The sequence below is a fragment of the Antrostomus carolinensis genome, unplaced genomic scaffold, assembly GCF_000700745.2.
Source record: "Antrostomus carolinensis isolate BGI_N321 unplaced genomic scaffold, ASM70074v2 Scaffold14103, whole genome shotgun sequence".
Taxonomy (NCBI): Eukaryota; Metazoa; Chordata; class Aves; order Caprimulgiformes; family Caprimulgidae; genus Antrostomus; species Antrostomus carolinensis.
Genome location: NW_010304549.1, coordinates 1 through 16,333, shown reverse-complemented (window position 1 = coordinate 16,333; position 16,333 = coordinate 1). Strand labels below are relative to the sequence as shown.

General features: G+C 40.8%; 1 protein-coding gene across 1 annotated transcript; it reads right to left on the bottom strand.

The window, feature by feature from the left end:
• Positions 1-2,309: 2,309 nt before the first annotated feature.
• Positions 2,310-12,912, bottom strand: FAM177A1 (family with sequence similarity 177 member A1; the record flags this gene model as incomplete). The annotated part of the gene is made up of 4 exons (XM_010164501.2): positions 2,310-2,940; positions 3,782-3,879; positions 5,496-5,562; positions 12,736-12,912. Coding segments are annotated over 4 exons (555 nt in total), but the record flags the coding sequence as incomplete, so codon positions are not given.
• Positions 12,913-16,333: the final 3,421 nt, after the last annotated feature.

The window sequence follows — 16,333 nt, the reverse complement described above, 5'->3', positions numbered from 1 at the left end:
GTCTCAGCACTGGCCTGATCCACTCAGCCATCCCCAGCCTCCCATGGCATTCGGTGTGGCTTCCTCTAAGGATAGTGCTGCTGAGCATTCTGTTGTAAAGGCAGAGCTCTTCAGTACGAGGTAAAGAACTTACTCAGGCCTTTTTCTGTGTTCAGCTTTCAGTGTCCAACAGAAAGGGTAAGTAAATAACTGTTGAATTGTATGTAGAGTTACCTAATTCTTAGGGTGTTCTGTAACAGAAATAAAACTGCCCTAGCTATAGGTCTAGTTAAAAGTAATCCAGACACCTGTATAAAGTCTTTCACCAACTTAACCTCCTGTGCAAGTATTTTATGGAATTTAACTTAATTGTACAGCTGAGCTGCAGCAGTAGTTAAAGCAGTGAAACTCTCTAACAAAGCTGCAGAAATGTTTCAGCTTTCAGATAAAATTACAGTAGCTCTAGGCCAGAGATGGTTGCAGTCCTGCACTGGTTTTTAGTTTGAGGCAGAGCTGAACACATTGAGTATGTTAACAGGTACTACACAGGACTGTGAGGAAGGGGTGGGGGTAGTATGCTGTTTTAAATTTCAGTGCTTGAATATTCCACTAGGATGTGTGACTTGGCAAAGATGAAAACAGTGATCAGGTACACGCTCTGGTGTGCAGGCACAGAGTTTCAAAGACCACACAGCTGTAAAGGAAAAGCCATAGCCAACTTCCAGTTCAAAAATTATATTAAATATAAAATAACCAATTAATGCATTTACAGAAAAATTAAACCATTATGAAAGTAACCACTTTCATAGAGTTTGCAAAAAAAACAAACTGAAGGAAGGATTAAGTTAAGGCACAGTGAGTAATACAGTATTTTATACAAAGAAGTTTAAACCCAAGGCAGTGAGAGCATTTCTGATGCAACAGATAGATAGGAGGGAGAAGGGAAACCCAATGCAACTGACATTAATTTCTTGGCAGAAAAGCAAAGACTCTTTCAGCTGAAAAGGTTTTACTCTTGAGCTATGTGAAGCTTTCTGTCTTTTGACAGTGTAAGAAATCCCACCAAGCTGTTTTTCTGTGTATTCCCCAGGTGTTGAACCAAGCTCTCCCTTGCAGATGTTCAGGGCTAAGGAATGATTTCACACAGTTGTCAGCACCCTCTGTCTTACAATTCAAAAAGAGGCAAAGAACAGAGTATCAAAGCGGAATAGAGCTGATGACTGAATCCTCGGAAGATTTGCTATAGTGCTGGAATGCCAAGGGCAGATGGGAGGAGAAGGAATTTATGCTCCACAGGATGCTAGTTCAGGCAGAGTGATGTAACTGAACTCTGGAAACTAGAATCAAGTTGCCTGGCCTCTGATGTCACGTTAGGCTCCTTAGTTGGTAGTGGGACCAAGGCCAGGGACATACAACGATACCCAACGCAAAATTTCACTAGAGACTATTTTTAAAATTGCTTTTAGAAATCTCCAGGACAGAAGTAATGTTTCGTGTGGTAACCGGTGTGGGTTCTCTGCTCCTTTATCTACAAGGATTCTCTATAGGAAGCGACTGGAGCGCTGACATCTGATTGTCGAAAAGTAAACCTTTCACCTTTTACAAGCTACAAGTAGAACGACACTCGTGGCAGTAAAATAGCTTTAAGTGGTATTTGGGGCTACTTAAAAGCTCTGGAGCTACCTGTGTTTCACTTAAAAATAAAAATTACTGTTGCATTATTGCAACAAAGTGATTTGCTTATTTAAGAAAAAGGAAGAATCATGAGTTTGGTTTTGTGATTTCTAGTTATTTAAATATTCTGTGCTAGAAGGGAAAAAACACCTGCAAGTGCACATCCCTTACTGGTAAGTTAACATTAAACAAACAGTCTGCTTGGGGTAACCACGTAACTGTCCAAAACAGTTTGTGTAGTTCTGAAGTGGTACCATACACAGTGTCCAGTGCAGTCAGTATAATTTAACAAGACTTTAGATTATTCCCCAGGACCATTCAGAACATATAAAGTATTCAAGCAGGTGAGTCTCTTACCTCTTGGAGTGAGAACATCTTACACCGATGCTATTTTTGTACTTTGCTACAGCACTGAATGGAGCAGCTGAGCACTATTAGCCTCCAAGTGTGCTGGTACTTAACAAGTTCTTAAGGGTGTTTACAGCCTCCTTTACAGTTTGGAGTTTTTTTAATTAAAAAAAGGTCAGTGGACCCTTCAATCTACTTAACATTAAATCTAACATTATCTCTTGTGTTAAACAACAACAGAAAATAAAATACATGCATACACTAGTGACCATAAATAGGGGAAATGAGACGCTGTTATAATGACTTGAGAGTTACAGGATATCGATTCCTATTAATCTATTCATAGAGAGCTGAGTTGCAAACAATGTGCAAATCAGAAATAGGTGTTTAGAAGTAGGAAACAGCACTGTATCTGCAATCTACAGGTGTTAGAGACACAGCAACTCAAAGAAAAGACATTTGTACTTGCTTTACACAGAAATTAGCTCACACACTCAATTCAGACCAAATGTTTTTAGTGCAATTTTCATTTTAACTGAAGTGCCAATTTGGCAGAACGCCTCAGCCTTTATTAGGCAGACTGAACAGACATCACCTCGCTCTCTCCTGATCAATAAGAATGCTAGAAGTTGTATTTCACTGAACAAGTAGAATCCTATATTTCCTGCTTAGCCAGGTTGTGACACCTGATACTTCCTATTTCCTACATTATACAGAGCTTTACACTTAAGGGGGGACAGGAACTACATCTCGGTTATTTTCCCGAACGGACTGGCAATCGCCCTCGTTTTCAAAGTTTACATTCACAAAGGAAGTGGATGCTGTTGCTTCAGGCTGGTCTGTCTGGACAGGAGCTTCAGCTTGTGGCTTGTTCTGCTGTTCCTGATACCGTCTTTCTGCTTCTTCTGACCTCTTGTTTTCCTGTTCCTCCTCTTCCTCCTAAAAACAGATGACCAGATTTGTATGCTACAATTTACCATTTAGTTACATTCACTTTAAGTCCTTCCATAAGAGCACACCAGTTCCTGTTACAAGGCAAGGACATTTGTTCTACTAGACAATGGTCACTTGATCATAAGATGAGGTACATTCCAGAATTCCCATTATGGAGAAAAAAAATCATCAAATGTGAAGGATTAAATTGTGTTAAATAAACAGAAAAAAAAGTCACATGTCAAGAGAAGCAGATTTTAGTCAACAGGAATAGTGATGGGTCTACCCTCTCTCAAGCTTTTTAATCTCTTAATAATGAAGAGCTATAAAAAATAAGTAGTAAAGCCTTAAAATGGTTTCCCATCTCTTCCAAATGAAGATTATTAAGGAGTTTTTTTTGCATAAAGCACTGGCTACCTATCAGTCAGTTATGGTTTAGAACAAATGGTAACATCATGTTCAATTAACCCTTAACACTTCATGGAACAAGGCTGAGAGTTGAAAGGTATACTCCTAGCAGCCACGTCTTTACAGTGTCCAGTAACTGCTCCATCCGACTCTCTGTCACCGCTGGCTTGAAAATGCATTGTCCAAGAAAGAGCAAAGAGAGCAGTGGTGGGGACCAGCCAGTTCTAAGACTGGTGAGCTGGTGAGAAAAGGCTGATGGATAAGCAAGCAAATCATGTGTCCAATGAAAACTGAAGGCAAGCTGAAACAGAAGTTCCAAAACTTCATTTTAATGCTGAAATACAAATTTAATTTTTTAAAATAGCAGGGAAGGCAAGTTGGAAGAAAAGGAATGCAAGAACCCCATCTATCTATCTATCTATCTATCTCACACACGTACCTCTCTCTTCATTCTGTAATACTCATCAATGGCATACTGGTATTTTGGTGTGCTTATCCCCAGAACAGATGCAATCTTTTCCCCAAGGAAATCACACACTAAAAAATAAGAGACGTTTACATACAATTAGTATCTAGAAGAAAATTCTTAAGCACAGTTTTATTTCAAAAGGCATCATCATCTTTCCTGAATGGTTTTCCAGAGCCCCACTTCACTCAAAAGACAAAACTAAAACCTGCTAGGCTAATCTACTTATATGTAATTATTAGCTCAATATACTAATAATTGTTCTTTAAGGTGAAGAATGAACAAAAGAACGTGGAAATCAATGAAAATCTGGATGGAGGTGGTGTTTATTTGGATTCTACTAGCTTCAGCTTTGGATCTAGGTTTGTTTTTCTAGGGGACTAGTTAAAGGATAAGCCTTTAACTGAAATCTAACTGAAAATTAAAGTTGGACAAAAATACATGGATACCAACTGTACCAGCACTCCAGTCAAATGGTACCAGCAAACAAGAGAGTTACTTATCAATATATGCACACTTCCAGTCAGTAGCGGTTTTAAGAATGTTCTGTGTTGCATACTAATGGATTCATAAAATATTTATGTTTCAGCTGTCTCAATTTCAAGCAGCGCTACTTTGCTAAAACAGGTAGTGCACAGTCAGAAGTACGGAGCGGGTGGGCTTGTGTCAGTCACTCTCTTTACCATGATGATGGCTACAGCACTGGTTCCTGAGTCAAGGCAAGCAAGAAGTCAAATATATTGCACTTCAAATTGTAAATCTGCCCTGAGGATGCAAAAGAGTTAGTAATTTTCAGAGAAAACAAGTAAGAAGTTAGCAATTGACTGCTTCAATGAGTATTTGCAGTAACTAGTTTTATAGACATCCTGGCATCCAGAGCTCTGTGCAAAAGACCAGTTCAAATTACAAATGTCAGAGGCAAAACCGAAGTGGGGAGAAGGAAGTACTAATCTTGACATTCATAAAAGACTTCTGAAAAAAGGAAAGCAGTATCTACCCTTGTGTATGAAGAACAGATATGACAAGGAAAGAATTACACTGTACATTAGAGAAAAAGTGTTTCTGAAAATAGGACAGGTTAATTAATAGAATAGACTGACAATAGTTTTTAAAAATATTCAAAATTAGGTGTACCATGACAGAAACTCCACAATATTTGTCAAAAAAACCCAATAAAGATATTTTACACCTTGGGAAGAACACAGACTAGGACAAGCATTTTTAAAACTCTGCAAAATTTGATGAGGTCCACAGATCAAATAAACTTCTGTGCAGTGAGTTTAGGACTCCTGACAATAGTCTTATTTTTGTTTATTTTGTAACCTAGAAGTCTGTCGTAAAGCAGAAGAATAGATGTGTTCTTGGGATAATTTCCAGTTGTCTTCTTCATAAAAAGTTTAGTTACTCCAAACAGCATTCTTTTCAGATAACATCACACAAAATAGTTCCATACAAAACCTAATAGAAAGCTGTTATAATTGCTTGCCAACACCACCCTATCTCCATATGGAGAAAAAGGGGAAAAAAAAGTGTTCAGCAAAAGGGTATTTTCTGTTTGTTCCTCCATTCAGGAGGTACTTCCCTGCAGATTAAAATACAGGTTCATTCCTGAAGATGATTTACAGTCTGTCAAAGCGACTTTCAATATTCCATTACTGGTTTACCCAAGAATTGAATAAAGCAATACCTGATAATGTTGATGTGGCAACTCGCAGCATGTGAAACCACAGGTAGGGTCCCCATGTCAGTGTCGTCTGTAGAAACAAGAGCAGTGTGAATACGTGCAGCTGTTCAGTTCATGGCACATAACGATACATGCAGAAGCTCAAACAGACTGAAAGAAAGATCTGCAGCGTCTCCTGTTTGCCAGCTACCACAACATTTTTGCTTTAAAGTACATCTAGACCAGACATACATGAAGCAAGGTATCACCGTAAGATATAAATATAACCAGGGTTTACACCTGGGAACATCTGTTTCACCAGTTTTTGATTCCCACTCCCAGACTTGGGAAATGCTAAGCCTCCAATTCAATCCCAAGGTAACTGCTGTAACTAGAAAGACTTTTCCATAATGCTCTGAATTCCACCAGGCCGAGTAGTCCCTCATTGCAATAATGACAGAACTGCAAAAGACTGTTTAAAACCAAGACAAACCTTCAAAGTGGTCCCTGAGCAAGAGCCTGCTTTGCAGTATTTACAACCAGATATGAATTATCATTTGGAATTGCACCTGAAGGACAAAACCAGGAACCCAGAGGGAGAGAGAGAGTTACCACAGCTCTCTGAGGGAGCGATGGACAGGGCTGACAGCAAAGTGCCTGGGGTGATGAGAACAGGGAGGAACACAAAATGAACAAAACAGGGCTCAAGGGGCCTCACCTCAAGCATCTGCATGTAAGTGAGAAAGTCTCTCCAAGGTGCCCAAGGCACACTAAAGCACAACGTGGGGCATAAACATGAGGAATTTGAGATCTGTGTGCAGCAGCAGGGGTAGGATCTCGGGATCACAGAGATGTGGGGGACGGCTGGCATGACTGCAGCGCTGCACGGAGGATACAGACTCTTTAAGAAGGACAGGCTGGGAAGACAAGGGAGGTGAGTTGCCCTTTGCACCACCATGGTGAATTCACCACCACAGAGGAAGTACTGCAGCCTCCAGACAAACTGGGATGCTCACATACAGGAACTTAAAGAAAATTTAGAAATTAATGGACATACATAGGGTATCCCCTTCACTAAGGAAAGAGGCTGCATCTCTTTTTAAAAACAAACAAACAAGCAAACAAACAACAAGCCATGTAATAAAAAGAAAGGAAAAGCAGATTCCATTTTAATGGGGAAAAAGCTGTAGGCTTCACTTTTGTGAAAAGGCAAACTCAAATTTCATAGTAAACTAAAACACATATAGAGTTAAGTCTGCTGCATTAAGGCAAGCTCTTCGTTACGTATTTCCCCCCAGTAAAGATCTCTGTAGATGTACTTTCCTTGTGGAAAGCAGCAATTAAAAGTGTCAGCTTTTATTAAATGAAACCCATTAGCTCCACTCAGTTACAGATGTATTTCTAACCTGTTGCTAAAAACCGTTCAGATAGGAACCACTTTCTGTGATCTTGTTTAACAGATGCTGGTACAGGACAAGGAATATTTCTGTACAGAGACTGGCTGGTACAGCCTCAGCACGCACGCACACAAGCTACTGGACTTCAGTGCTTTCCAAGCACAGCCTCCACAAATCAGTGCAGCAAGAAATCATCTGTCAAGCCAGACACGCAAGTTGGGCAGGCTGAAAAAAGCCAGATGCTATATATTTTTGGCAGCGGGTATGGAAAATGTCCTGCCAAGGTAAAAGTGTAAGCAAAACCAGCTGCTGTCCTGCTTGCACAAAAGCACCTCCAGCTTGTTGATTACATTCTCAGTTGGCAGACAGTCTAAGGACAATCATTGCGGAGTTTGTTCGGTTGAAGAAGTCAAGAAAAGTGCTGGAAAAGCTTGTTGCCCCAGGTGCAAATAATGGCATTGACGAGGCTCCGTATGATCCTTCATAACGAGGTGATAAGGTTAAAAAGCATTCCCACAGTGCGCAGGATAAACAAGGGCCTGCTGTGCTGTGTGGCTGTAAGCAAGAAGCTACAAGAACTCCCTTAACATTTAAGAGTGAAAGTACAAGCTGAACTTCAAGGTGACAGCAGTAACTCTGACACAGAATATTCTAACATGTTTGTGGTAACACAAACACAGGGAACATCTGAGGCTGGGCAGACACAGAGGTCCTAACTATTTCTACTATTTCCCCACCACAATTAAAAACCAGTTTGGTATGTTAGGAGCACTTCTAAGCTCAGCTTCATGGAAACCTCTGCCTTCTGACAAAGCCCAACCGGACACTTCTTCACCCCCACCAAGCATGGCTTTGCCAGACTCCTCAATTTAAAAAAGGAGCATTCTTTCAAGTGTCTCAAAAGGCAATCAGAAACCATGAGAGAAGCTACTTAACTCAGATTCAACAGGAGAAAGGAAATGTCTCAGAGAATAAACCACCAAGAACCACCAGACACAAGGGAACATAACCAAGGAATAATCTTCCTTTTTTTCCCCCTGTACTTCCTCAGGGTAAGTTTGTGTGTTTTCCCAGAGCACCTGGGAGACCGAAGCAGGAATAGTGAATGTGAGGGGAGAAGAGAAAACCAGACCTGTTGAGGTGACAGGAACAGGGCTGTTTGTCAGGCAACAGCTCAGTACAAACGAACCCTGCGCTGTGAGTAGCTGTAATGCACTGAGCGATACTGGGAAACGGTCCCTGAGTCAGGTCCTACTAACGTTCACAAAGAACCACATACCCAGATACTTATGTCAACCTCCTTTGGCCAGAGAAGCCTTAATGTTCAGTCTTTAATTAATGCAAGGAGACAGTAATACTGTATTTCTTAACTGTAAACAAGGGGCAGCAGTATGAAACACAGGACACTGGTTTATTATAAGGGGACAGTATTTCTCCTGTCATCAGTCTCTTTATTACACATTTCTACAATGCTTAATTGTACTATTCAGCTATCCTGACTTTATTTTGTTGTTTAAAATGGAAAGCACAATGGTTATGGCAACTGGTTTTTAAATTACAAAAATTCTCAATGTACAATTTTACTTCAAGTGCTGCACTTTAAGTAGGAACGACCATAATTGATTCAGCCGTTGATAAAACCAAGAGGGCTCTGGCTCAACAACACAACGTGGTTTTGTTTCCTAGTATGGGGCTGCCAAAGGGAGCACACATGCACCCCCTTGAACTTCTGAGTACACCGTGTTCCTAAACAACCCACATCTATATTTATTTTTGCCAGATTTCAGTCCCTAATAACACTTGAACTTTCCAAAGAACACAGGGTTTCTTTTTACCAGAGAAAATGGCAAAATGAGGAAAAGAATCATTTCCTGATTTAAGAAAAAACACATCCTGTTTTTAAGATACTACACATCACCAAACAGGTATCTTTCCATTGTTTACTGTGCCAAGATGCATTTTAAATTAGTTTAATTAATGACTGGTCATTGCTACAATAGGTCCTTCAGTATATGCACCACGTGAAACTATGTATAAACCATGTGGCATCTAAGACATGCCAGTGAAAACAAGATGAGAAACACACACACCATCCTCCATCAAAAACCTTCTGCCATATCACAAGCAGCTGTTACTTGGTCAGTCGCTACTTTTCTCTCTCAGCCTCAAATTCTTAAAAGAAAATTAAGAGTCTGACACTCTTCAAGAGAGGACTTTTTGCTATTTGAAGTTAAGATCCTTTTAACTACAGAATAATCTTCCCATAAGAATGTGTTTCAATCTTTCTAAGCACTGAAGGTTACTAAAATTAAATCTCCACTTCTGGAGCTCAGCTGCAGAGATGTTCTCAGGGTGAATTCTAAGGTTATCACCAGCAGCTGTACTGCTTACAGTTGCCCTGCAGTGACTTACGCTCCACCTTCTCCTACTCATGCAATAGGCGAATGCAACTAAGAGCTTACAGCAAGTGGCCTTCCAGGCAAAACCAGAAAGATTATCTTCTAGAACAGGTTCAAGAAACTTAATTACTAGAAAATAAAGTTTTAGTGGACAGAAGCAAAAAAGAGATTTACATATGAAGCGTAAGCATCTAAATTTTAGTACAGAAGATTCAGTTAAAATTAAAGCATTTATGTTACTAAAACGTTTAAATTTTAATCTGAGAACACTCAGGTAATACTGAATGCTATTCTCTAAAAAATCCAGAGAAAAATTATTAAGCATACTCTGTGTTCTGGATTCAACTCATTCTTAAAAAACCAACCAAACAAAACCCAACCAAATCAAAACACGACAGAATGGATACTCCAGTCCAAGAATGTTAATGAACTGAATGCTGACCCATAGAAGTATCCGAATCGTTGTTTCAAAGCAAAATTTAAGACCCAGTTGTTTTTGAGAACTTGTTTTGCGGTGAGTGGCAGCAGTCCATCACACTGAGTGCGTTGGTTATCATATTACCAGGATACATACATGTTACTTGGCTTAGTTAAGCAAGACACTGTCATTGTCTGTTTCGCTCTAAAACACAATTAAACCCAGGTAGTTACTGAAGACGTTTCTTTACGTCTTTTCTGGCAAAATATTTGTTTCCCTTATACTCATTCAGGAGCTGCCAGGATGCCAATACCAGCTGAGCTTTGAAATTTCATGAGGCAAAGTTTCTATTCAAGATATTAAATGTGCTTTTTCTAAAAATAAATTGGACCAGAAAGAGCTATTACTTGCAACATACTTTTTCATATCCCAACTGAGATAACAAGTTTTAGACATGCTGGTCTCAGCAAATTGACTATTTAATTACTTTTATAGAAATGCTACAATAAAAACATTTTTAAGGCAGCTGTTGGCTAAAACATCAAAGCTCAGCTTGGACTAACATTTCTTCAATTGACTGGCTCAGCTGGGATACACAAAGCATGCAGCAGATAAGGTAAACTTCACTTAATGGCAGCCCTTGGTCTAATCAAGTTTACTCTGTCAAGGCAAAAAGCAATCCATAATAAGGCATACTGTGCTCCACAATAAACTATTCTGGTTTGGAGGGTCCTTTTATTAAAAAGTATAATAAAAATTAAAGTTTTCATAAACGATAAAAGGAGAATAAAGCAATCTTAACTGTGCCATACAATATACTTTTTGGTATTCAGAAAAAATGTATCAAGGAAGCAGGAGAATGATTGCACAGAATTCCTGGTTGTTGTTCGTGGGGCTCTTTAGTTAAGTGTCCATTTGTACAGCAGTGTGCACCTATCTGGCCTCACAGCCCACACAAGGCTCCCAAACCTTCCATTCCTGCACCACAGTGAAACTCTTCTCCTGAGAGGAAACAGCACAAACTGTGTATTATCTCTATACAGACCTGGTCCCGTGCTAATTATAGTTGGAAAAAAAACCTCTTCATATGCCTCTGCAGATATCTGACACAACCTGCGTAGTGGGGAACAGATCTGACCCTGAATATAACCAAATATTGCCATAACATTCAGCAAGTTTCACAGTTCTTGCACTTCTTTGAGAAGATCCTTACAGAGGCAAAAAAACCCAACACCCAGCAAGGCAGCTTAACATCTACTCATTGTTAGTACGTATAATACATTTAATTTTAATCTATAAACTTCACGTGTGTTTTTACACTGATTATATCCTACCTGCTCTCAGGCCAATGTCACTTCTCCTTGTGTACAAGGGCTGCCTAACAAGAAAGACATAGTGGTGCCATCAATCCATCCAAGATGGAATGCCACATCTTCACCTGTGAATCGCTAGGAACCTGTCCAAGCTGAATTCCCACAGCCTCACTGCAGCTCAGTCCTCAAACCAATTTTTGGTTTTTTTCCTTCAAACTAAATTCATTTTACAGATGGGAAGAAGATTGACAGCCCTTCCCAAAGCAAACCCCTCATGGTTCACCACTTCTTCAAAAGAGAATGAACAGAAAGTCCAAGTCTTCATTGCAGTCCTTCTAACAAAGCCCTGCTCTCCCGTGAAGGATACGTGTGTAAATAAACACAGGGCCTGCTACTGTACAGAAAACAGAGAGCTTCAACCACAACATTTCTTAATCATGGACTCCAAACGATGGTGCAGAAGTAATTTCAACAGCAATGTCACGTAGAAAACAGAGCACTGGTTTCCATGCATGCAAAGACTCTTATCTGAAGTGTGGGAACAGCAGCTCCACACCAGCATCTGCCTTCAGCGAGCAACCAGGCAGGACCAGCTGCTGCACAAAGCAACAGCTCCTGCCACTTCACTCCATTCCAGCACATTGGGAAGGACATGGCCAATTTTGGAGTCTCCACCTCCAGCTCAGTACAGGTAACCAAGCCCAGAGAGGACCAGGAAGGGAGTCCTGCTGGCAGGGAGGGAATAGGACTGCAGAGCCACTTTATTGGAGTGAAAATTGTCATAGGGGGGTAGAGAAAAGAGGTGGTTGGGACACCAGTTGGTGGAGGTGTTTCACATCTTTCTTCACAAAAGAAACACAAGACTGGGGATGGGGAGAGATGAAGAGATGGATGCAGATCTTCTCTGGGACTGACTGCCAGAGGGTGGGGAGCTGCTGCTGCCAGCGCTGGCACACACGGCTCAAGCTTTGCAAATACACTATCACCACAAAATAGACTGTCAGACATACCAACAAAATAAAACAGACTATATATTGCATTCTACCTCTAAGTAATAGATTCAGAATCATTGACAAAAAGACAGTGCATTTTAGCAGCTACAGTACACACTATGGGGGACAGCTGTAATTGTTGAAACTCCACCTGAATTTGGGCCAAAAATAAATGGAGACTCCATTCACAGGCCAAGCAACATCTTATCAGCTTACAAGACAGACGAACATTACATATACGGACCAGGCAGGTCCTTTAAAACCTGTTTTTCAATTACACCAGTTTTCCTTTGTTTCTGCAAGTCATCTGTTTCTTTCCCTTCTACACTGTTTTAATTATATCAAATTGCTGGTACAGCAACACTAAATTACAGGTTCAACTCTCCACTGTCACCAAACATAAGGAAACAAATGCCTTCCTTGCACTTTTTTTTAAATAACAGTACAAATCAAGGAGGCACCGAGCAAATATTATTAGAGGGGAAAATGCTGGAGAGGACAGACTAGAACCATGAAGAAATTAAACCCATTTCTAATTAATAGAGCTACTTCAGTGGAGGAGGACTCCAGGACAAAACTTCTCAGGAATACTTCTCACAGATTTCTCAGTTCCTAGGGCAAATCAAATTAAGGGAATCATTAATACTAAATACTAAATCAGATTTGAGACACAAAAATTAAAGTATAAAATGTGGGTAGTTACCCAGTAAACCACAAGTAGCAATTTATCAAGTAAAATACCTACAGGATCTACAGGTGGCAACAGGTCTTTTTTCTCTTGTTCATCTTCTTCTTCATCTGTGCTATATTCTTCCATTGTTTCTCCACTTGCAAAATGAATAACCCTTCTTGGAATTTTCTTCTTCTTTCCTATGACACCCAGCTCCACATTCTCAAAGCCTCTATCTCCATTTGCAATTTGCTATAAAGAAGAAAAAAAATCATTATCTCAAGCACATGCTTCTGGAACTGGAAAAGTTCTCCCTTAAAAAACTTCATGAGATATTTAAAGTATTTTAGACTGATCAGCATATACAATGGACATCTGCAAGAGCTTGGCTGTAGGTAAAAGATAAGACTGAAATTATTGTTTGCAGGTACATAAAATCTGATCTCTTCACTAAAAGAACAACCCTTAGTTTTGTGGCTAAGGACATGTAAAAAGAGAAGTACAATGTCTGGTTTTGTTCTTCCAGCTGCTGAATACTACAATGCAGCCTTTGGGTCACAAGCATTAAAAAAATACACTTCTAGTTTGAAGGCCAATCAATAATTTCCTTGGCCAGTAACTTCTGCAAGAGAGAATTTTAGTAAGCTTTGGTATTGTATCTATCACAACAAAGCCTTCACCTTGGTGGAGCTTTTAGATATTACTGTATCAAATGCATAAAACTGTTCCAAAACCACTTCTGTCATACAGAAAAGGATACAAAGGTTAAGAAATGCCTGCCACATTTTAATGTGCCATAAAGGTTTTTAAAAATGGAGGAGCTCATGTAACTTAAAACTGCCTAATAAGGAATGAGACACACGTATGTGTACACAGAATTCAGGTTGCATAAAATGAGCATGTTCCAATTTTCGACTTCTTGTCTACACAACCTTAATTGTCTCCACAGAGATAGTTCAAAATTATTTATAAAAATACATATTTTATCACATAGTTGTAAGACAACCCATAATTGCTGCAAGCACAGCATCACCATTCCTGTCTCTTATACTAGATTACATAAATTAGCTTCACAATGTAAACAGGCTTGGTTTGCTGGGAAAGCCACTGGGCATGGCAGAGAGGGGAAGCAGAACAGCTTCCTTCATGGCAGGCAGCACATTTTTGTCGTGCTCGTAGGGAAGAGGGAGGAAAGGTAAAGATCACGTGCCGAGCTCTACAGTGTGGAGAGGGAACACACACATTCATCGCCTCTCCCAGCCCGCGTACCACCGCTTCTCAAAACTGCAAGTCATTTCAGCTTCCCCTGGCATTTCTTTAGCTACCATGGCACACATCGTGTGTTTTCCTGGAGGAGCAAAGCAGAATGAAGTGACAAGTTTTCAATGGCGTAATTCAGCTGAAACAGCATTGCATTTCATGCACATTTACATTTTATTGTAGAAAGACAAAACTGCCTCTCCAGGGCCCAGCGCGCTCTCGCTGCCGCGTTTCAGCCTTGGGAACTGAGCAGGAGCAGAACAGCAAAGCTACAAAAACACAAATGGTAAAAGCAGCCAAGCAGCTTAAGCACAGGGAGCTCTCCTTGCTGCTGCTGTAAAAGCGGGTGCCACTTACTGCAACTCAGTTCTGTATCTTTTGGAGCAAAGAACACCACAGAATCAGCCTTTTACGAACATTTCACGCCCCTTTATTGGCATCGTACAATGATGCTGTTTGTCATGTTTAGTCACAGTGCTGAAAAGCACTATTTCTTGCAACACAGCAGCACAAATATTACTGTGATTAATGACAGCAAGCAGCATGAGCCTCTCCTTAGAGCTCCTCTGAAGGCACAGTCTTTTCATCTGACTTCGGTTCGTTTAACTCAAACACTTCAAATATTTCAACTTAGAAAAATGTAGTTAATATTTAAAGTTTAAAAAGCAGGCTTTCATTCCCTGCACACCCATCCCACACTCCACTTACACTACCTACAGTAAGCAGCCCTGCGTAGCTTGTACTGGTACAAAGTCTCAGACAAATGCAGCAGCTTGGCAGTGAGGATTCACCAAGGAACGGTGCATCTGGTTCCCTCAGTAATCTGGTTCAGGGTCCTCAATTCTTAAAATAAAATAATACCTATGAGCCATTGCTTTGGTTATTACCTAGTCAACAAACCTGGAGGCAGGTTTTAGTCATCACTGTAGCATTTGTCCTTTTAGTTCTCACATGCACAACACCAATAAAAGCCAACTCTCCCAGCTGCAAGCAGAAAGTTCAGCATCAGAAAATTTTATTTCTTTCCAATATTGTGGCAATGAAGATCTATTCCAGAATTGTCAGCTAGAATCACTTTATAGCTCAAATGTTACAGTGTCTCTTGTTTGAGGCTTTATACTTTTTATCTTCCTTTACAAATCTGATCTTCTTTTCCAATTCAAGAAGTTGTTACAAAGATCATTCTTCTATCCACACCTTTCATCAGGTGGCTACCTCATTTTTTCCCAGACTCATCCCTCTCCAACATGTTACATGGGTGTTGAAAGACTCAGCATTTGTCTTAACTTCATGCCATAAAGGTATTTACTTTGGCTTCTATTCCAGCAAGTATTAGACACGAGGGCCAGACACGCTTGCGCATTCCCCACACTAGCTAACACTCTGAAGATACTCAGTGAACACTGAAAAGCAACTTCCTTTTTCTTTCTGGTGCCCTCTTGGAATTTTTCTTGGCTTTATGGCACCCATACAAACCTTGCCTGTCTGGAAGTCACCATCTGAAACTGCTGCTCCTTCTTTACCCTCTTTACACCCACTCTCTTATCTCACCCTTTGGCCAGAAACCAAGAGAGAGCAGGGCACACTCTGACAGTGTTGGTACAATACCCAGCACAGCGGCATTTCAGTCCACATCCAAAATGCCAACATAAATAAAGTACAGTTAAGGCTGAGGTGTGCCAGGACCTGTGCAGGTAAGCTAGGAGACCTCACACAACTGATATGAGGTGATGCAATAATGTAAAGTTTCATCAAGGAGAGGAAGAGGAAAGTGAAAAGCAGTAATGAGAGCGGACTATGCACTTTGGCATCTTTTACTCTGTCAGAATCGGGCATCGTTAGTGTGATCCAAAACACCAAAGTCTGCCCTGTCCCCTCTCCCCTGGAAGGATGAAGAATCCAATTTGCACAGACTTACCGACCTGACAGCCTAGTTACTAGAAGACTGGCAACAGTTAATGAGAAATACTTGTAACCCGTGCTATCTTGCCTCCCATACTGATTTCATTCGTGTTACTTTTCTTGGCGAGGGTTTCTGGGTGGGGGTGCTTTGTGTTCTGGTTTTTTTAAACATCGCTCGACTTTCAACTGAAACTAAACAGCACGAGTCTTTGTGAAACGGAAGGCAACGAAACGAGAGAGTCACAGGACGCTGTAGGAAAAGGCACGTCCTCCGGGAATAAGGAGCCTTGGAGAGGCACCGCGATCCGCCAAGGCGCAGGGCACGGCGGGCAGCGCGGAGCGGGGCGGAGGCCGCTGCCAGGGGCTGTGTGGAAGGGGCGGGAGGGCCGGGCAGGTTCCAGTCAGACCGAGAGCCGGTGTCCCTCGCCGCTGTGCCCGTGCAGGGCCTGGCAGCGCCGAGGAAAGCGAAACCTGTCTCCGTTTAATATTGATCAGGCTGGTTTGTACGAGG